The following is a 16,863-nucleotide window of genomic DNA, read 5'->3' as shown; positions in this document are numbered from 1 at the left end:
TTTTATATATAGTAGAGTGTATGTTGTCAATCCCAGTCTCCCATCTTATCCCTCTCCCCTTTTTTCGTCTTTAAAACAGCACTGCGAAGGAGGAATCCCCATTTTGCCTAGGGCTCAGAGTTGAAGAAACCTGCATGAGGTTGTGCTGCTATTAAATGATGAAGTCTGGATTTACACCCAGTCTGGCTTATGTTGTACTGCAGCCTTCCTAAGGGAGAGGGGCGCTGCGGTGGAAGAATTCACACCTGCCTCCCTTATGGCCGGCTCTGAAAGGACTAGAAAATCCTCAGGGGAACTTCAGAGGCCTCTGTATGGGCTGCGGCCCCACTGCCCTCTGCCGGTGACAGCCCAGACCTGCAGCTCAGGATGATTTCTGTTTTATTCATTGCAGACAGTTTTGATGGACCATTCTCGCTTCCAAGAGTTCCAGCTCCAGCTGGAGCAGTTGACCGTCCTGGGGGCCGTGTTGCTGGTCACGTTCAGCATGGCAGCCCCAGGAATTTCCAGCCGGGCCGACTTTGCTGAGAAACTCAAGATGATTGTGAAGATTCTGCTCACAGATATGCATCTGCCGTAAGTGACGGAGAGCTCTGGCGACCAGGGCCTTCAACAGATGGTGGGAGGCAGCGGGTGGCGGGGAGCAGACTGGAGCGGGGGTCTGCAGTGTAAGGCAGAATTGGGGCCACTCACCAGAGACTGAGGAAACCTGGCACTCCAGCGTTCTTCATCCCGCAGGATTTACTCAGGGTCACACGGTCAAAGTTAGAGTCCACTCCAGGGCTGATTAGCAAGGCTCTAGGACAGTGGCTTTCAAATGTTTGTGACCAGGACGCATAGTAAGAAATTCATCTTCCGTGGTGACAGTGCATACTTGGACACACATGTAACTGCAATAAAAACCTCACAAAGTGAAACTTACCCAACTGTGCTTAATACTTCCTGATATTTCTATTCTATTCTTGTCCCATTAAAAAGAAAAAAAATACTGGTTGCTACCCAGTGAATTGCTTTCATAATCAACTAATAGTTTGGTCAACACAGTCCTAGGGAAAGGTCAAATAAGAAACAAGCTGCATTCCTCCAGAGTGTGTGAATGTGACTAAAGTTTTCCGCCCTTTGCGGAAAACACTCCTCATAGACATTTTGTGCTGAGTGTAAATGGATTATCTATCAACCAGCACCAGTCCACACTTGTGTGAGGGCAACTGCTTCTGCAGTGAAATCAGATTAGGTGATTTATGTGGTTTCCAGCATATAGAATATTTTTGAATGTTTCTAAGTTAACCTGTATCTGACAAGGTCCACCTCAGAGGATTCTTCAAGCGGCATGTCCCCAAACCTTCTCCTCCTCCTTACAAAGTGGAGGAATTGGCTGCTGAGTTTGCACACAGCTTGCATGTGTTCAGTGCGATGAGGGGCGTGTCCACGAGTTGTGACCTGAGGCTCAACAGTCTTGACTCAGGCCTGCAGGGTGTTTGCTGAGGCGAGGCCTGGCCTGAGGCCCTTGCACAGGTGTAGCCCTGGGCTGTCACCTAGGTCCCCCTCCAGTAAAACTGCTCTGTCAAAGCTACTGAGGAGGAGGGCCTGTCCGTGCTTCCTTGGGAGGCCGGCCCTGCCTTGTCCGCCCTGGCCCCAGCAGCAAGTCCTGGGGCTCTCACATTTGCTCACACTCATTCTACTGTACACAGCCTCTAGATCCAGGACAAAGGCAATTGCCTTCTCAGACAACACCCACCAGCACAAGGGCTCTCCACAGAGACTCCAGGGGAGCCCAGGAGCCCCAGGAAATCGAAGTGTGAATTTTAACTTTTAGATTTCAGTTTTATTTGTTCTTTGAAAGTCGTTAATACACTGTGTTTCAAAAGCCTAAAGGGACAAAGTGGTATCCAATGAAAAGTTTCTCTCCCACTCCGTCCCGCGGCTGCCACATTTCTGGTTTCTGGTGTGTTGCTCCAGAGGTGTCCAAGGTAGTCCTAAGTCAGTTCCAGGGTTATTTCACCACACAGATGCTAGCAAGAAGTTAGCTTTTAGATCGTTAGACCAGGCATAACCTGAGCCCTCCCCGTGCCACTGTTCTTTCTGGCAGAGAGAGACGGGTAGAGAGACAAAGTCCCCTGAGTTGGATGGACACAGTCTGAGGGGCTCGGGGCAGGGAAGAGGCACAGTTTTCCCTTTGAACCCATCAGTCTGTGAATTGGTCGCTGTGACTCTCCCCAAACGGGGGCTGGGCGGGGCTGGGGGTGGGATGTGCACTTTGTTGATGGGCCCTTTCTTCACTGGCTTCTCCTTCCCTCCTCTGCTCAAGCTCCTTCCATCTGGAGGATGCCCTGACTACCGTTGGGGAGAAAGTCTGCCTGGAGGTGAGCAGCTGCCTTTCCCTGTGCGGATTCAGCCCCCTCACCACGGACAAGGAGGCCGTGCTCAAGGGCCAGATCCAGGCCATGGCCAGTCCTGACAACCCCATCCGCAGGATCGTGGGTACGTTTGGGCGAAGGCGGGACCAGGGATATGCCTGCGATGGGCTGGCAGACAGGCCCCTCTGCGGGCATCTAGAAGGGTTTGATGGATTACGCGTGCTAATGAGTGAAGAGAGAGTGATTATTCACCGTAGTGCCATTAGGGCGACCCGAAGCTTTGGCCAAGTGACTAGGCAGCCATCACTGTCCTGAGGGCTCTGGCTTTGGAATCACCGGTCTTGGTTCAGAACCCTGCTCCATCCAGCACTGTGAGGTGGTGGGAAACAATATACTGGTGTCTGCCCCTGGCCCCTGGCACAGAGCTCCTGAAACTCTGGTAGTTTCCTCAGTGATAAGAGCGCTAGGAGCATCTTTTGTTCTAGTGTTTGGTCTCTGACCTTGGCTCCTGACCCGGAGCTCCTACCTCCTTTGGAATTTCCTGGGTGCTGGGAGTGTCTTGTGTTCTGAGTAGGTGACTCTTGATGGGCTCCTGGGTGGGGGCCGGTCACCCGAAAGACCAAGCCATGATTAGAAGCTTGGAACTTTCAGCCCCGCCCTCCATCCTCCAGAGAGAGGAGAGGGGCTAGAAATGCCTACGTGATGAAACCTTCACAGAAGTCCCAAAAGTACAAGGTTTGGAGAGCTTCTGGGTTGCTGAACACATCCGTGTAGTGGACGGGTGGTGCACCCCAGCTCCGCGGGAACAGAAGCTCTTGCCCTCGGGACTCTCCCCGACCTCACCCTATGTATGGCTTCTTCCGACTCTTCATTTGTATCCTTTATCAGATCCTTTATTATATAATAAACTGGTAAACCTAAGTTAGTGTTTCCCTGAGTTCTGTGAGCTATTCTAGCAAATCATCAAAATCCAAGGGAGAGGACGTCACGGCAACCTCTGATTTGTAGCCAAGTCAGAAGTTGTGGATGACCTGCGGGCCGCCTCCTTGTGATCGGCTTCTGAAGTCGGGGGCAGTCTTGTGGACCTGAGCCCTTAACTTGTGGGATCTGAGGCTGTCTGTGCGTAGTGTCAGAACTGAGTAAAATTGTAGGATGCCCAGCTGGGGTCACAGAGAACTGCTTGGCGTGGGGACGCTTCTTCCCCGGATCTGGAGTCAGAAGCGTTTTGAATGTGGTAGTGGCGCGAGGGTAAGGGAAAAGTATAGCTGTAGTACAAGGCTAGGACGGGTTTTCTTTACAAGCACTTACTGTGTAGCCTGAGCAAGTGACGTGATACTTGAGTTTCATCATCTCTAAAAGGGGGTAATACCAGCACCTGCAGGGTTGCTGAGAGGACTGCAGGTGGTAAGATATGTAAGGTGCTTACTGCAGAACCTGGCAGCATAGGGAGGACTCACTAACGAGTCGCAGTTATTAAAAATATTACTCCGGACTTCCCTGGCGGTCCAGTGGTTAAAACTCTGCACTTCCAGTGCAGGGGGCATATATATATATATATATATTACTCTGCTATGTGAGCTGTGACTTTCCATCATCACTGGTTGATTCTGTTCACTACATCTAATATTTAATTTTTACATCTAATATTTAATTTTTAAAATTATTGTCATTTAATTGTAAAGTCCTTCCTTAACTTCTTTACGAACTCAGATAGATGTTCATCTTATAAAATAATGAAAAGTTAGCAGGCTTCAGGCAAAAGCAGAATGATCTGTGGTTATCAGATTCTAGGCTGGAGTAGAGGCTGAACCAGTGACGTGGGTGTGCTTCTAATACCATGACTTTTTAAAATTTCATCCCAGGCCCGCATTAGTCACAGTTTCATCTGCAGGTCCCTCAGGAGGAGCCTCCTGATGCTGCAGGGCCCTCGGACTGTCGAGATCATTGTTGTCAACTGGGGTGGGGATGCGGGGAAGTGCTGTGAAGAGACCACTGGCTACTAAGCTGCTGCCTTAGTCCTGTCATCTAGGTTGTTTAGTCACAGCCAGTTAAGTGTGTTACTGGACTCCAAAGGATGTAAGTCAGTTGCACCTGAGAAGGTTCCCTAGGGCATGAGCTGGGTGTGAAGTTTGAAAACGCTCATTTAATATAAATGCTGCTATTGCTTTTGTAATGAAATCTGCAAGGTGCGGCTTTGCACACACACTTTTTTGGCAGCTGAGGGTGCAAAAATATCATAGAAGGGGATGGGCTAAAGAAGCATCCAACTAAATGATTCCTCAGAGTAGGACAAGTGGCCCACAACTCCATGGCCTTCATTGCAGGCTTTGGAGAAGGAGGCTTAGGCTTCTTTCATGTGGGCTTATGGGAAAATCTAGATCACAAGCCAATAGTGCTGGAGTCTTCTTTTTTTAAAATAAATGTATTTATTTATTTATTTTTGGCTGTGTTGGGTCTTCGTTGTTGCGCACGGGCTTTCTCTAGTTGCGGCGAGTGGGGGCTACTCTTCGTTGTGGTGCGTGGGCTTCTCCTTGTGGTGGCTTCTCTTGTTGGGGAGCACGGGCTCTAGGCGCGCGGGCTTCAGTAGTTGTGGCTCGCGGGCTTAGTTGCTCCGTGGCATGTGGGATCTTCCCGGACCAGGGCTCAAACCTGTATCCCCTGCATTGGCAGGCGGATTCTTAACCACTGTGCCACCAGGGAAGTCCCTTTCTCTTCTCTTTTGAACTTGCATTTCCTGCTTTATTTTTCCTCCCACTTTTTATATGATCTTAAACAATGGCTAACGTTGGTCTCAGTGTGCCTTGCTCTTCTGAGAGCGGAACTTGGCAGCACCCTAATCTCCCCTTAATCGTTCATACATTTATCCTCGCTTTCCAAGTGTATTTTGGGCTTTGCCTGGTGTCCAGGCCTCATGGCAGGCACTGTGCTGGGTGTTGGGGAGAGAATGATGAACAGGATGAGCATGGTCCCACCCCGTGGAGCGGACCAGCTTTGGGGTGGGCGGGGGTACAGTACAAATGGGATGAATGTTCAGAAGTGGGAGGTGCCTCCGGATGGTCAGGGAAGACTTTCCTGAAAAGGTAATGTTTAAGCTGAAAACTGAAGCGTAAATAGAAACTTGTAAAGTCACCCTGACCAAGAAGCAAACAACTGCTTTCTTTTCTGTCGCAGATTCCCGAATCCTGACCTTCTTAGAAACCTACCTTGTCTCCAGTCATCAGAAGCCATTGCCCACAGCCCCAGGGGGATTAGGTCCAGTTCAAACAGAGCTGGAGGAAGTTGCCATTAACTTCGTGCGCCTGGTCAACTATAACAAGATGGTCTTCAGTCCCTACTATGATGCGATCCTCAGTAAGATCCTTGTCAGACCCTAACGCCTGTGCTCCCTGCAGCAGCAGTGTTACCCACTTGACCTGTTCTCAGCTGTAGTGTTGCTTTGGAAAATGGCTGCTTAGTACCTTTCTATTTAACAGCACTGATGCCAAAAGGAAGAGTATTGTGTATCACTGTTGAAAAGGCTTGTTTTGAGGGTTTGTGTTTATGAGTGCAAGTTTACAAATCAGAGAAGCTTTTCGTTATCGTGAGTTTTGAGGGTAGCACTCAGCTTTTGACGGGTGGACTGCCGTGTATCTCCACCCACACCCTATCATGATCGTAGCTGCCTCGTCTCTCCCAGGAGCCTGGGACCTCTTCTGCCATCTGGCTCGCTTTTCTTTCAGACACCCAAGAGTATCTGACAGCCACCCCAGAGTGAACAGAACCAGGCCTTGATGCGTTTAGACCCTTGCCCGTCTCTTGCCCAGCCCAGCCCTCCTTCCTCCAGGTATTTTGTGTTGGAAGGACTTTATATAGTCTTACTGCCTCCACACACCTCCCGCACCCACTATTTATTGCTTTCTCCCTGCCTGGGCTAGCTGGAGCCCCAGAACCCTTTTGTTCTAGAGGAGAGTTATTTGATTTTAAAAAGCTTACTTGTTTATACAAAATTACTTCTGAGCCTGGATGATAGCAGTTATGGGATCTAGAGAAAGGAAAATTCTGTGACTTTTATGCCTTGAAAGTCAAGGAGAAATTTTTTTTTTAATATATGTTAGTGTAATATATAGAAGAGGACAGATGTCTGAAGTTCTTACTGAAAAGTTCACTCTGATACAATACATAGATGTATTGATTGGATTCGAATTCCAGCATTGGATTTAAGTGTTTTCAGGTAAAATAGCGTCAGCTCACTTATTTCTTGGGTAACGAAGTTATAGGAGATCCCTGGTTTTTGAGCAGTATTTATTGAGGAACTTCAGTGACCAGAATTCCTGACATATCCTGTGACTGAAAGGGTAGCTTGGCTCTCACAGGTGACCTGTTCTGTTAAAAAAAATAAAATGTGCGCATGTGCCTGTGTGTATTTTAGACAGGGACATTTTGTTAGAAACAGAGCCATGAAGTTGTTGGGCGATCTCCAGTTCCCAGAATCATGCAAGGAATCCCTTCATTCCAGCCGATGAGCGCTGGGGTGGAGCTGGGGACAGCGTTGGGGAAACATCCACCCTGTACACTGTCTAGTGATGCGAGGCTTCAGAGGAGTGAAGGTTATACTGGGAATGTGATTTCTCCAAGTATTTGCTTCTAATATTTTTACTTGCAGTCAGAAATGTATGCTGGGTTACGTGGTCAGAGGTCATATTAATAAAGTTTAGGCTGAAGGACAAATCCTCCAAGGTTTCACTGGAAGGGGATGAAAGCTCGGTAAGTAGAACTTTTAAAGAACAAAATCACATCTTTTGTAGCTTATTCAATGAGGTCACCTCTGGAATTGTTTCTGGAGATAAGGCTGCTGTGGAAGCTGTGCTCACTGGTTGTAGAGTATGAGGTTCCTGGGGGCAGCACTCTTGCTTGCCTCAGCCTCAGTGTTTGGGTCCCTCCCTCCGCAGCCAAGGATGCCGGAGAGGAGCGTTACCCTCACAGATGCAGGGTGGGTCACCAGCTCCTGCAGCCATTTTCCCTAAATCTCAAAGTTTCTTCATTTTGATTTCTTTTGTAAGAGTTAACTCTTAGGTGATTTTTTTCTTTCTTTTCCCTCATGGGTTCCTACATAGAGTGAAGTTTGAACACTTTGAAATCTTGATGCCTATATAACAGGGAGCTTCACAGACTCCTGTGGCCCCCACTACCTCAGTGTCCACTGGTGGAATTCTACAGAAGCCAGAATGAAGACGGCAGAGTTCAGAATCACAATATTCATATTGAATCATTTTGTTGCTGCTCTTTGAAGATAAGTGAGCTAGTTTTCTTCCTGGAATCTCATAGGATTATCACTAAGGGCCAGGAAAATTCATTTAGTTCATTTAGTCACTCAGGAAACATTTGCTAAGCATCTACTTAGAACTCCCCCCTACAGCTCTCCCTCCAAGAGAGAAATAGCTTTGGCGTATAAATTATCCTTCAGAATTGAATTGGGTTATATACTGCATACTGATTGCATTTGATGTGGTTTCCTGCCTAACAGGTTTGTGGAAAACATGTCTTGTGGAAGTGCTGAGTTTATTGGGCACTAGTATTTCACTGCAGGTGGGTAGAACTGATTGCCTTGAGAGTTGGGTTGATATCAGCAGGTCAGGTAGATTTCTTTGATAGTCTCCTGAATGAATGAATGAATGAATGTTTAGAGCGGTGTCTGCTGCCTTGTCAGCTCTCAACTGATTGGGTGGATTCTCACTCTACATATGTATATTTTTTAATCTTATTCTAAAGCAAGCTGTAAAATGTGATCGTTTATGTAGCCCTTTATAAATATACTTCAGGTCAGAGTTACACTGATATATCTTACTGATTAATGCAGTGGACAGGTGTGTAGGAATTTTTTTCTCTGTGAAGAGAAGTTATTAAAAAGTTTGACTCAATAGGCACATAATCTGCACATACTGGCTGACAATTCTGAATGGATTATTTAGCAGTTCTGTTTTTGTGGCTTATTTTACTTTCTCCAGAGTCTTAAGATACCTGGGAATAGAGCAGCCTACTTTCCTGGTGAATTTCAAAGGGAGGGAATAGGTGTTTGCTGTTTGATTTCCAGTGACATTTTGGCATGCCCTGATTTCTGTGTATAACATTTGTATTTCTTTTAATTTTGAGGCAGGGTGGTAGAGTGGAAAGACTGGGAGCTGTCAAGAAACCAGAGTTTTGATCCTATTTCTGTTACGTGATTAGCTCGAGCAAATCAGGACCCATTTCCAGTACCTATAAAATGAAAGGACTGGATTTAACCTTACAAGCCTTTCCAAGTCTGACATTCTGTAGTAAATCTGACTGGACTTAATAACTTAAGTAGACTGCAGTAGGATTGTGCAGAAAGTTCCTGATTTAGAGGAAGATCTGGGTTGAGTTTTTCCTCTGTTGCCTTCTTGCAAGGTTATGTGATGTTGGGCTAATAATTCTTCCTTGGGCTCTGTATTTTCACCCGTAAAATGAGCATACTCCTAACTCACACTTCCTGGGAGGATTAAATTTGATAATGGATATTAGAATGCTTTGTACATGCAAAAGGACTATGAATGACTTTATTAGCAACAAAGGAGAGCACATAACCCTGCCTGTAGGTGCATATCTGTTATCATGACAGATTCGACTGTTGGTGCCCAACCTCCCTTCAGTCAAGCACCTTTTACAGGCCTGTAGGGAAGGTTTTCCTCCTGTCCTGTCCCAAGACTGTTATTTTCTTTTCTCATCTCTTCTGTGCTAGAGCTGCAATCTTACTTTTCGTATCTGCTGCCGTTCACTCCACCCCAGTGGTTTCTCCCCATTTCCACCTCTATATCATTTGAAGTAAATGAATGCATCAATGAACAAATGAGTGGATGACTGAATGGTAGTGGACGATGGGCTATGAAACTCATATTAAAAGGCACTATCTCATTGAAAACATAATCTAAATAAAGAATTACAGTGATGTTTGCAATTGTGTATTTATATTGGGTTTTATATTGTATACCTATTTTAATGGATTGCCTTTTTATTCACAGTATTCAAAGCAACTTCATGGGATGGGGGAGGGGAAAACCTTTAGGCCTAAAAGCCTCTATTAACCTATCAAATGTTCACTGACACTTTCAGAAAAAGCTAGAAGTGTCAGAAATCTGAACAGGCAGAATTTTACTTAAAACTGCCCCTAGTGTGGGTTTCTGTCATACTGTGTTGCCTTCTGAACTAATCTATAGGCCTGATTTGATGGAATGTCACTTAATTTAGTAATCAGATGTGTCTGGAGTTGGTAGCAATTAGTCAGATTTCAGCATTTTTGTGTTTGTTTTATCTGAACTAAGCATTGAGAACCTTTAAGTGCAACTTCTGACTTAAAAGCAACCTTAAAATCGAAGTAACACTTTTTTTTTCCTTTCTAATTCTTGTTGCCTCTGCTTTTTAAAGTACTGTCTGCTGTAAGCTCGAAGCAGAAATTTGGTCAGGGCTCAGACGGGGAAGAAAATTTAGTAAACTGAATTGGTTTTTTGGACTTTTATTCCCAGAGACTGGTAAGCTCACTTCTGTTGAATATTTAAGTTTTTACTTAAATCAGTAATATGGTACCTGAGTTTTGTTACTTGGTATGAATTACCTTTCAAGACTTCTGAAATTTTTACTAAATGAAATATAACTTCACTTGCTGAACGTCACAGTCAAGTAAGAACTACCAACTTTAATGAAGTTTGCTTTGGGAACTGAAATGTAAAAACCAGAATTTATGAGAAGCCCGCTCACCGCAACGAAGAGTAGCCCCCCCGCTCGCCGCAACGAAGAGTAGCCCCCCCGCTCGCCGCAACTAGAGAAAGCCCACGTGCAGCAACGAAGACCCAGCGCAGCCAAAAATAAATAAATAAATTTATTTTTTTAAAGAAAGCATATCCAATAGAGGATTATAAAATTACCAAATAAATTAATAATTATTGCCCAAGGTCAATATGCTGACAAAAGTGGTATATTTTTTCATTCTTTTCCAGTGGTACAATTTGATCGGTTTTATATTTACTAGGTAGCTATAACCGTTTACTTTACTATGTGTGGCAACATAGGTAAAATCTCTCGTTCGAAATTTAGTGCTAAAAGCCAGAGTTTGACTGATTTTTGTTTAGGGAGCATTTATGGTCCTTAAATTTTACCCAGTTCTAGAACTGTGGGGAGATGCTGTCATTGTTTTTATAAAGAGGAAAGATATGGATATCTCTTGGTAATTTCTCTGGGTCCAGCAATATGGATATATGAGAGACCTTGGACACGTAGGACGGGCTATATATACCATGAGAGTCTGCAGATAGATTTCCAAAAATAATTTCAGATTTCTAACATCATGCTACTTGTTCACTGTGCTTACAAAAGGAATTATCAAACATTCAGACAAAATCATACTAAAAACTAAAAGTTCATATATATATCAGGTAGAACATTAGAAAATATTTTCTTAAGAAATAATCCTTTTTAAGTTTAAAGGTCATATAATTTCTAGGGGAAAAAGTCTTAGAAATGAATGTAGTAGGAGCAGTTGTAATACACATAATGGCCTTAACAGTCCTTAGCAGCACTTTTCCCCAAGGTAGGTAGGGGTGTACGTGTGTGTTTTCTTATTACAATGCTAAAAAAAAAAAAAAAAAAAAAGGCATTTTTCCATACTCAATCACGTGGCTTTCTTTTGTCACATGGGAACACTGTTACAGACCATTACAGGTATTTGAAACCATTTTGTCTTCTTCAATACACTACCCAAAGATAGCACTTCAGGAAAGATTCCATATCTCTATATTTTTAAGTTTATGCTATATGGTACTACTTATGCCTTTCAGATTGTTTTGTTGATAACCATGATATTAAAAAAAAACCCACACAGCTTGAAAATGATACTTAGGAAGATAACAAAATCTGAAGTAGAGGCAGCTGACTTTGTTTTGAGGAAGTTTTTCTCAGCTTCACTGGGAAAATACTGGAGACATATGGTTGTGATCAACTTAGGTAAATATGACCTTGCTATGTATAAATTTATATAAGAAAGTGATTCAAGATAACCTTTTATTATAGGTTTTATAGAAATATTTGAAGCTGATATTTAATCACACTTGAATTCAAATTCTAAATTGTGTACCCATTGTGCAAAGATTGTCTCTTTATAGCCTTCGTACTTTTCCTCTTATTTCCTTCCTTATTTTTAGCTTTTATTCTGAATCACAATCCTTAGGCTCAACTAGTTGTTGGTCTAGTTTTCTAGAAATGAGTCAAGAGGAAGTAACGTTGCTAAAAAAGAGCAAAACTTAATTCTTTTAATTTTTATGGTAAGTTTTTGCTCACTGTAGCTAGTTTTTGGTTACTTGGCTGTAGTTTCCTTTAATGCTGTCTTTGTTTAGCTGATGAAAAAAATGTTCTTGAATACTGAGCACTTTTTGAAATATATTTATGTGAGAGCAAGACAGCGAGTGGTTAAAGGAATTCCCACACTTATGTTGCTTTTAAGAGACATGAAAGATAAAATATCTCAGTCTATCGCCTTCAGATTTAATTTGGGAAAAATGCATTCATATTTGAAGATTTCTAAAATGTTTAATTTGCCTCTTAAAAATGGATCTCTCATGTTTTCAAATAGTAGCAAAAAAGACCAGGAAAGGACAACAGTTAAGTGTATATATAGTAAATACAGGATGACTTTTCCTTACATTGTTGACCTTTAGTTTTAAACAGTATTGGCTAAATAACGTAAGTAGCTATTTCAGATAAAATCTGAATGAAAGCAGCAGCAAGAGACATGACTTTTTGAGATCCTTTTATTTTCTAAAGGATTGTTTTTTAAAATTTTAAACTACAAAACCGATTCCGTACATTCTGCCATAAATAAAACAAACAATAAGGCAGGACTCTACATAAGCAAACCAAGAACAGCTGTTGTTTTCAGAAAATGTGATAAAATGCTTTACAATCATAAACCATCCAGTTTTTAAAATAAAACTGTTGAAAACCCACAAGTCTTCAAGTGGTACATACAAGACACCCTTGAAGCGGGAACAAAATGTGGTTCTGCCACTTTGTACTCTTCTCACATTTTTGAAAACTTAATTTTTCTTAGAGCATAGGTCTGTTCCAAATCCTAAAATTCACATAGGTTGGTTGGTTTTTCTCAAGAAGCATATGAATAGAGGCACCAATGACAATACAACTTTGTTTCCAAGAACTTTGTAACAAAGCATTGTCTCTTTTAAACATATGACTTAAGAGGCAAAAGGAATCCTGGATAGGAGTTTTCTTTCTGAGGCAGGTTCTGTGCCTGCTTCACCGAATTCGCTTCTGCTGCCTTGCTCTGTAAATGTCATGAACAGGGGGAACGACAGCTCCCTTTTCCTCATCTTCGTCTGAATCTTCGTTGGGCCTTTTGACAGCCTTGGTGAGTACTGCATTACTTTCCACCGGGCCATTGCCTTCTACAGCTAGCTCTGGGGCTCCTCCAGTAATGATCCTCACAGCTTCTTCAACTGCTATTGAAGCAAAACAAAAAGGACTGTTGTTGGAGGATGTTTAAAAGTATGCTACTGTGAAGGAATATGTATGTACTACTTTGGATACTTTATAATTTTGTAGCCTCCTATTAGGAAATTCTGAGATAGTACTACTGATACTATTGAATAGTTAAATACAAAAAAGCTGCTGTTAAAATTAATAAAATTATTTTCATAAGCCAAACCTGATAGTGCATGTTCACATGAATAGAAAAGATACGCTTTTTATGATGTTTTTCTTAGAAGAATAAGAACACGAACAAGCCTCTCTGTACCAAAGAGATCCAAAGGATCCCTCCTAGGTGTCACTGTACTTCTGCAAGATGGCTAGCTGGTTTTGGAAACTTCAGTGCCAAAGAATGACAGTCTCTCCTGCCTAGGAAACAACAATGTGAATTCCACTCTAGTAATGGAGACTCATCACTTACTATTTGGTATCTTGCATCTTCGGAAAATTTCCATCAGTTCATCCACTTGTACAAAAGGACCCTATTTTGACACAAAGAAAATTTAATCCCCAATAATCTGACAAAATAGCCCTACTTTGCATTTCCCATGATATAAGAGAAAAAGCACACAATTACTATAATTACCCATAAAGCAAATATCTATCATGAAAATAGTGAACAAACCTGGAAACAAATAGGAGGAGGGAGAAGTTTCATTAAAACAACTGCTGCAGGTGGTACTGGGAACACTCCACCAGGGACAGGGTGTAAGCCCGGAGCTGTAAAAGAAAGAAAAGTAGGAATCAAATGGGATGGAAGAGTTTCTGCACATGTAATGAACCAACGTAAGTAATCTGTACATAAATTACTATGTACAAATAGTCATGTTGCTTTGTTCTGGACATCATAAAATGTTTTTAGTGCTTTATATGTTTGACCAAACGCAAGTGGGTGAGACAGTGAAAGCAGTCTCAACCCCATGGCCACTGGGAGGCAGAAAAGTAAACAAGTGACTTTGCATAAGGCAACCCAGGCGCTGAGCTAGTCAGTTTTTGTCAAAGATCATGCCTAAGCCTCACAAGTCATTTTTTCAGCAATCCCATTTAAAGTCATTTACACAGTAACATATTTAATCATAAGGGCCCTGTTCAAATAGAATCCAGAGAGGCTACTACCCATTAGTAAGTATAAACAATACCAAATAACATCACCAAAGTAAGTTTCCAGCTGTGCAGGTAATCTGTATGTAGCAGCATTTCTGAAAACTGTCTTAAGTATCACTGCCAAAATGGGTTACTGCAATCTGGATCAATGAGGTTTTGTTTTTTTCTTTTTTAAGACATTTTAAACTCATCTTGGTTCAAAGATTACAGCCAAACCACCTGTCACAGTGACCCTGAGTCTAATTATTAACCTACAATGGAAAGGTCACATTACTTTGCCCCCCACACCTCTCCAGTTAAACCAACAAACAAACTGAGGTCTCAGTACTGGATCTAAAGTCATGGCTTACGTGCTAAATGTCGTGGCTGAAATGGAATCATCTGCTGAGTGTCTGGTTTAGGGTATTCTGGTTTTCTATCCACTTCATCTTTCAGAACAGGCACTATAGAAGGAGCTACAACTGGGTCTGGAATTATAGCTGCTAGCTTAGCACGGGAGACATCCTGAAAATGCAGAACAGAAGAATCCTAAACCTGAAAAAGGGACTTATAGAGTATAACCGTGCAATTCTACAATCTTGAGGATACACTGTGAATAACTGGGTTAAAACCATAGAGAGAATGGAGAAAGATAAGCGAGAACTTCCATGACAGTAAAGGTTGTTAACAAGGAAAGCTAAAGGGCTGTAAAGACCAGTGTTAAGAATCATTAGACTCAGTGTCGCCAGGTGGGACACTTGTAGGATAGATACAACCTTTTGTAGGTAATACATACCAGGTAGAGGTGGGGTAATTTGGAAGAAAATCTGCGGTTTTAGATATTTTCCTGATATCTCCCTTCCACTAAAATTGAACATCATCTACCAGGTTCTCTAAGTGAAGAAGCTGGATTAAGTAAGGTGCTGTTTCATGAAACCTAACATAAAGCTTATCATCACTTACATTAGTTCATAAGATTTTGCTAATGAAATGAAAAATTACTCCCAAAATACTGTTATAGGGGAGAGGGAATGTTTGTTGAGCAACCACTATTTGTCAGTTTTTGCCATTTATTCCCTCTCTGAGGAGGCAAATAGTAACACCTCCATTTTACAGAAGAAGCTGACACTCAAAAGAGGTTCTGCTGTCTCCAATGTTAGATGGCTAAGAAGCAGAGAGAGGATTTGAGAGCACAGGCCTCTCTGACCTCACACCCATCCAGTCTTCTTTTCAGTGTCCCAGCAATGCCTGCCAAAGCTGAAAGCAACCCTCTGAGATATGTCAAAGGGAGCAACATGCTACCTCTTAAAGAGGCCCTATCCCAGAGAAGTTCCTCTGCTACAGGTAACCAGCGTCAATCTGTCTAAAACCAAAAGAGCCTCTTTTGCCACCATCAAGGGATATAAGAGAATTTCATATTCTCAAAGTTTGCTCATATGCATTTGGTGGCAGATCTAAATGAGTATGCCTGCTGGGAATTACTTTTTTTTCTTTCTTTCCCTCTCTCACTTATGTGTGACACACAAAAGCATAATAATCCTTTCCAAATAAACAAAAGAACAGAAACGAATACAAGATGGAAAATTCATATTCAAGAAGTAGTTCTACTTAGTAAGATCTTTTCATTAACTTCCTTAATTTCCATTTTCATCTTGGCAAAGCTGAAATAGCCTAAAAATTCCATATAATCTTCAAATGTCTTTGGCTTTTCATTAAGAAGTAGTTAAACCAGAAGCAGAACCTGCTGATCCCTGAGCAGTAACCCCTTAGTTCAGAATAGGAACATGGGGCTGGCACACAACTGGAGCTTCCATTAATGAAAAGGTCTGAAGTTTATTTTAATCTGGTTTAGCCAGTGAGACCCAGGCTAAAAGAGGGCAGTGAGGAAATACAGAGTGATGGTGAGGAACATCCTAATGCCGGCTGGCTTAAGGGGACCAATCGAGGACTCTTGTGGATATAGCTTCCCTTTGGGCTTCCATCTTGGTCTTTGTTCACATGACACAGAAAAATCAAGAAATGATAGAACAATGGTCTTCTCAGAAAGGGCTATTTCTAGGAGTGTGTAAACATTAATCTTTCCCCTTGGCCTGAATGAGTTCAGGTTCCATATTTGTTTCCTTATGACTCAGTAGTCCAAACAGAAGAGTTCCATTCCTAGATAAGCTAATTTCCTAAAGGACCCCACTGAAGGAGCCCTGTTTTAAAGATACAAATCCTTCAAGGAACTTTATGGATTTAATAAGCTATAATGTTTCTTCATTATATCTACAAAATATATAGCAGGAATTACTATATATGATCTCCTGTCAAAACACACACATCAGTCTTAAGAGCTATTAGAGAAAAACTAACCTAAGTGACATTCAGATTTTCTTTTGTTTTTCTTCCTTCACCCACCTCCTCCATCTGCCCACAAGACATAAGATATAAGGCATTAACAATTTCCAGGAAAGAAAGTTTGTTAAATCTCATTTTAATTCTCATTTTGTTCAGTATTGTTGATAGTCAATATTTCACAAACCCAAGGAAAATCCCTGAACTTTTTTCTATTCTGCAAATCTATTCTAAAGCTCGATTAATTTCTATTTCAGAATTTACTTTAGAGTGAAGTTTATCCATGAACTATTCTAAAACATTAGGAAAGTAAAGACACTACACACATCTTGAGCCCAAGTACATACCTTATACCCAAGCGCTTTTAGTTCACTTGCAGAGCAAGGATATAAATCCATGAACTTGTATCTATCTACCAGTAAAGCTGTTTCTTTGCCTTCATACTCTTCTTTGAATGCTGTAAACCGTCTTTTCTCCACTTTGAGTATACTAGCTAGATCACCAATATTACTTTCAAAAGCTAAAAATCGGGCCCAGATTTCTCTGTAAGAAAATAAATATA

General features: G+C 42.1%; 2 protein-coding genes across 15 annotated transcripts in view; one reads left to right on the top strand and one right to left on the bottom strand.

Annotated features, from left to right (window-relative positions):
- Window positions 1–9,306, top strand: part of TCP11L1 (t-complex 11 like 1) — a 33,829-nt gene extending 24,523 nt beyond the window's left edge. For 8 of the 12 annotated variants that reach the window (XM_027115079.1, XM_027115089.1, XM_027115084.1 and 5 more), the window contains 4 exons: window positions 392–573; window positions 2,306–2,478; window positions 5,526–5,705; window positions 6,997–9,306. In XM_027115079.1, coding sequence (XP_026970880.1) covers window positions 392–573; window positions 2,306–2,478; window positions 5,526–5,705; window positions 6,997–7,220 — 759 coding nt within the window. In that variant the 3' untranslated portion in view covers window positions 7,221–9,306. Of the gene's footprint in view, window positions 1–391; window positions 574–2,305; window positions 2,479–5,525 lie in introns of all 12 variants that reach the window. The other 4 variants (XM_027115086.1, XM_027115087.1, XM_027115085.1 and 1 more) reach the window with 3 other exon arrangements.
- Window positions 9,307–12,130: 2,824 nt separating this feature from the next.
- The window catches only part of CSTF3 (cleavage stimulation factor subunit 3), a 70,207-nt gene continuing 65,474 nt past the window's right edge, over window positions 12,131–16,863 (bottom strand). For all 3 annotated transcript variants that reach the window (XM_027115076.1, XM_027115078.1, XM_027115077.1), the window contains 5 exons: window positions 16,649–16,844; window positions 14,336–14,489; window positions 13,507–13,601; window positions 13,303–13,363; window positions 12,131–12,853 (listed from right to left, as the gene is read on the bottom strand). In XM_027115076.1, the coding sequence (XP_026970877.1) occupies window positions 12,651–12,853; window positions 13,303–13,363; window positions 13,507–13,601; window positions 14,336–14,489; window positions 16,649–16,844 (709 nt within the window). In that variant the 3' untranslated portion in view covers window positions 12,131–12,650. The remainder of the gene's footprint in view (window positions 12,854–13,302; window positions 13,364–13,506; window positions 13,602–14,335; window positions 14,490–16,648; window positions 16,845–16,863) is intronic.

Source organism: Aethalodelphis obliquidens, unplaced genomic scaffold (assembly GCF_003676395.1).
Source record: "Aethalodelphis obliquidens isolate GAN/ISIS:26980383/991018 unplaced genomic scaffold, ASM367639v1 scaffold14, whole genome shotgun sequence".
NCBI classification, from domain to species: Eukaryota; Metazoa; Chordata; class Mammalia; order Artiodactyla; family Delphinidae; genus Aethalodelphis; species Aethalodelphis obliquidens.
The sequence above is the reverse complement of the archived record's forward strand: the minus strand, read 5'-3'. Positions and strand labels throughout refer to the sequence as shown.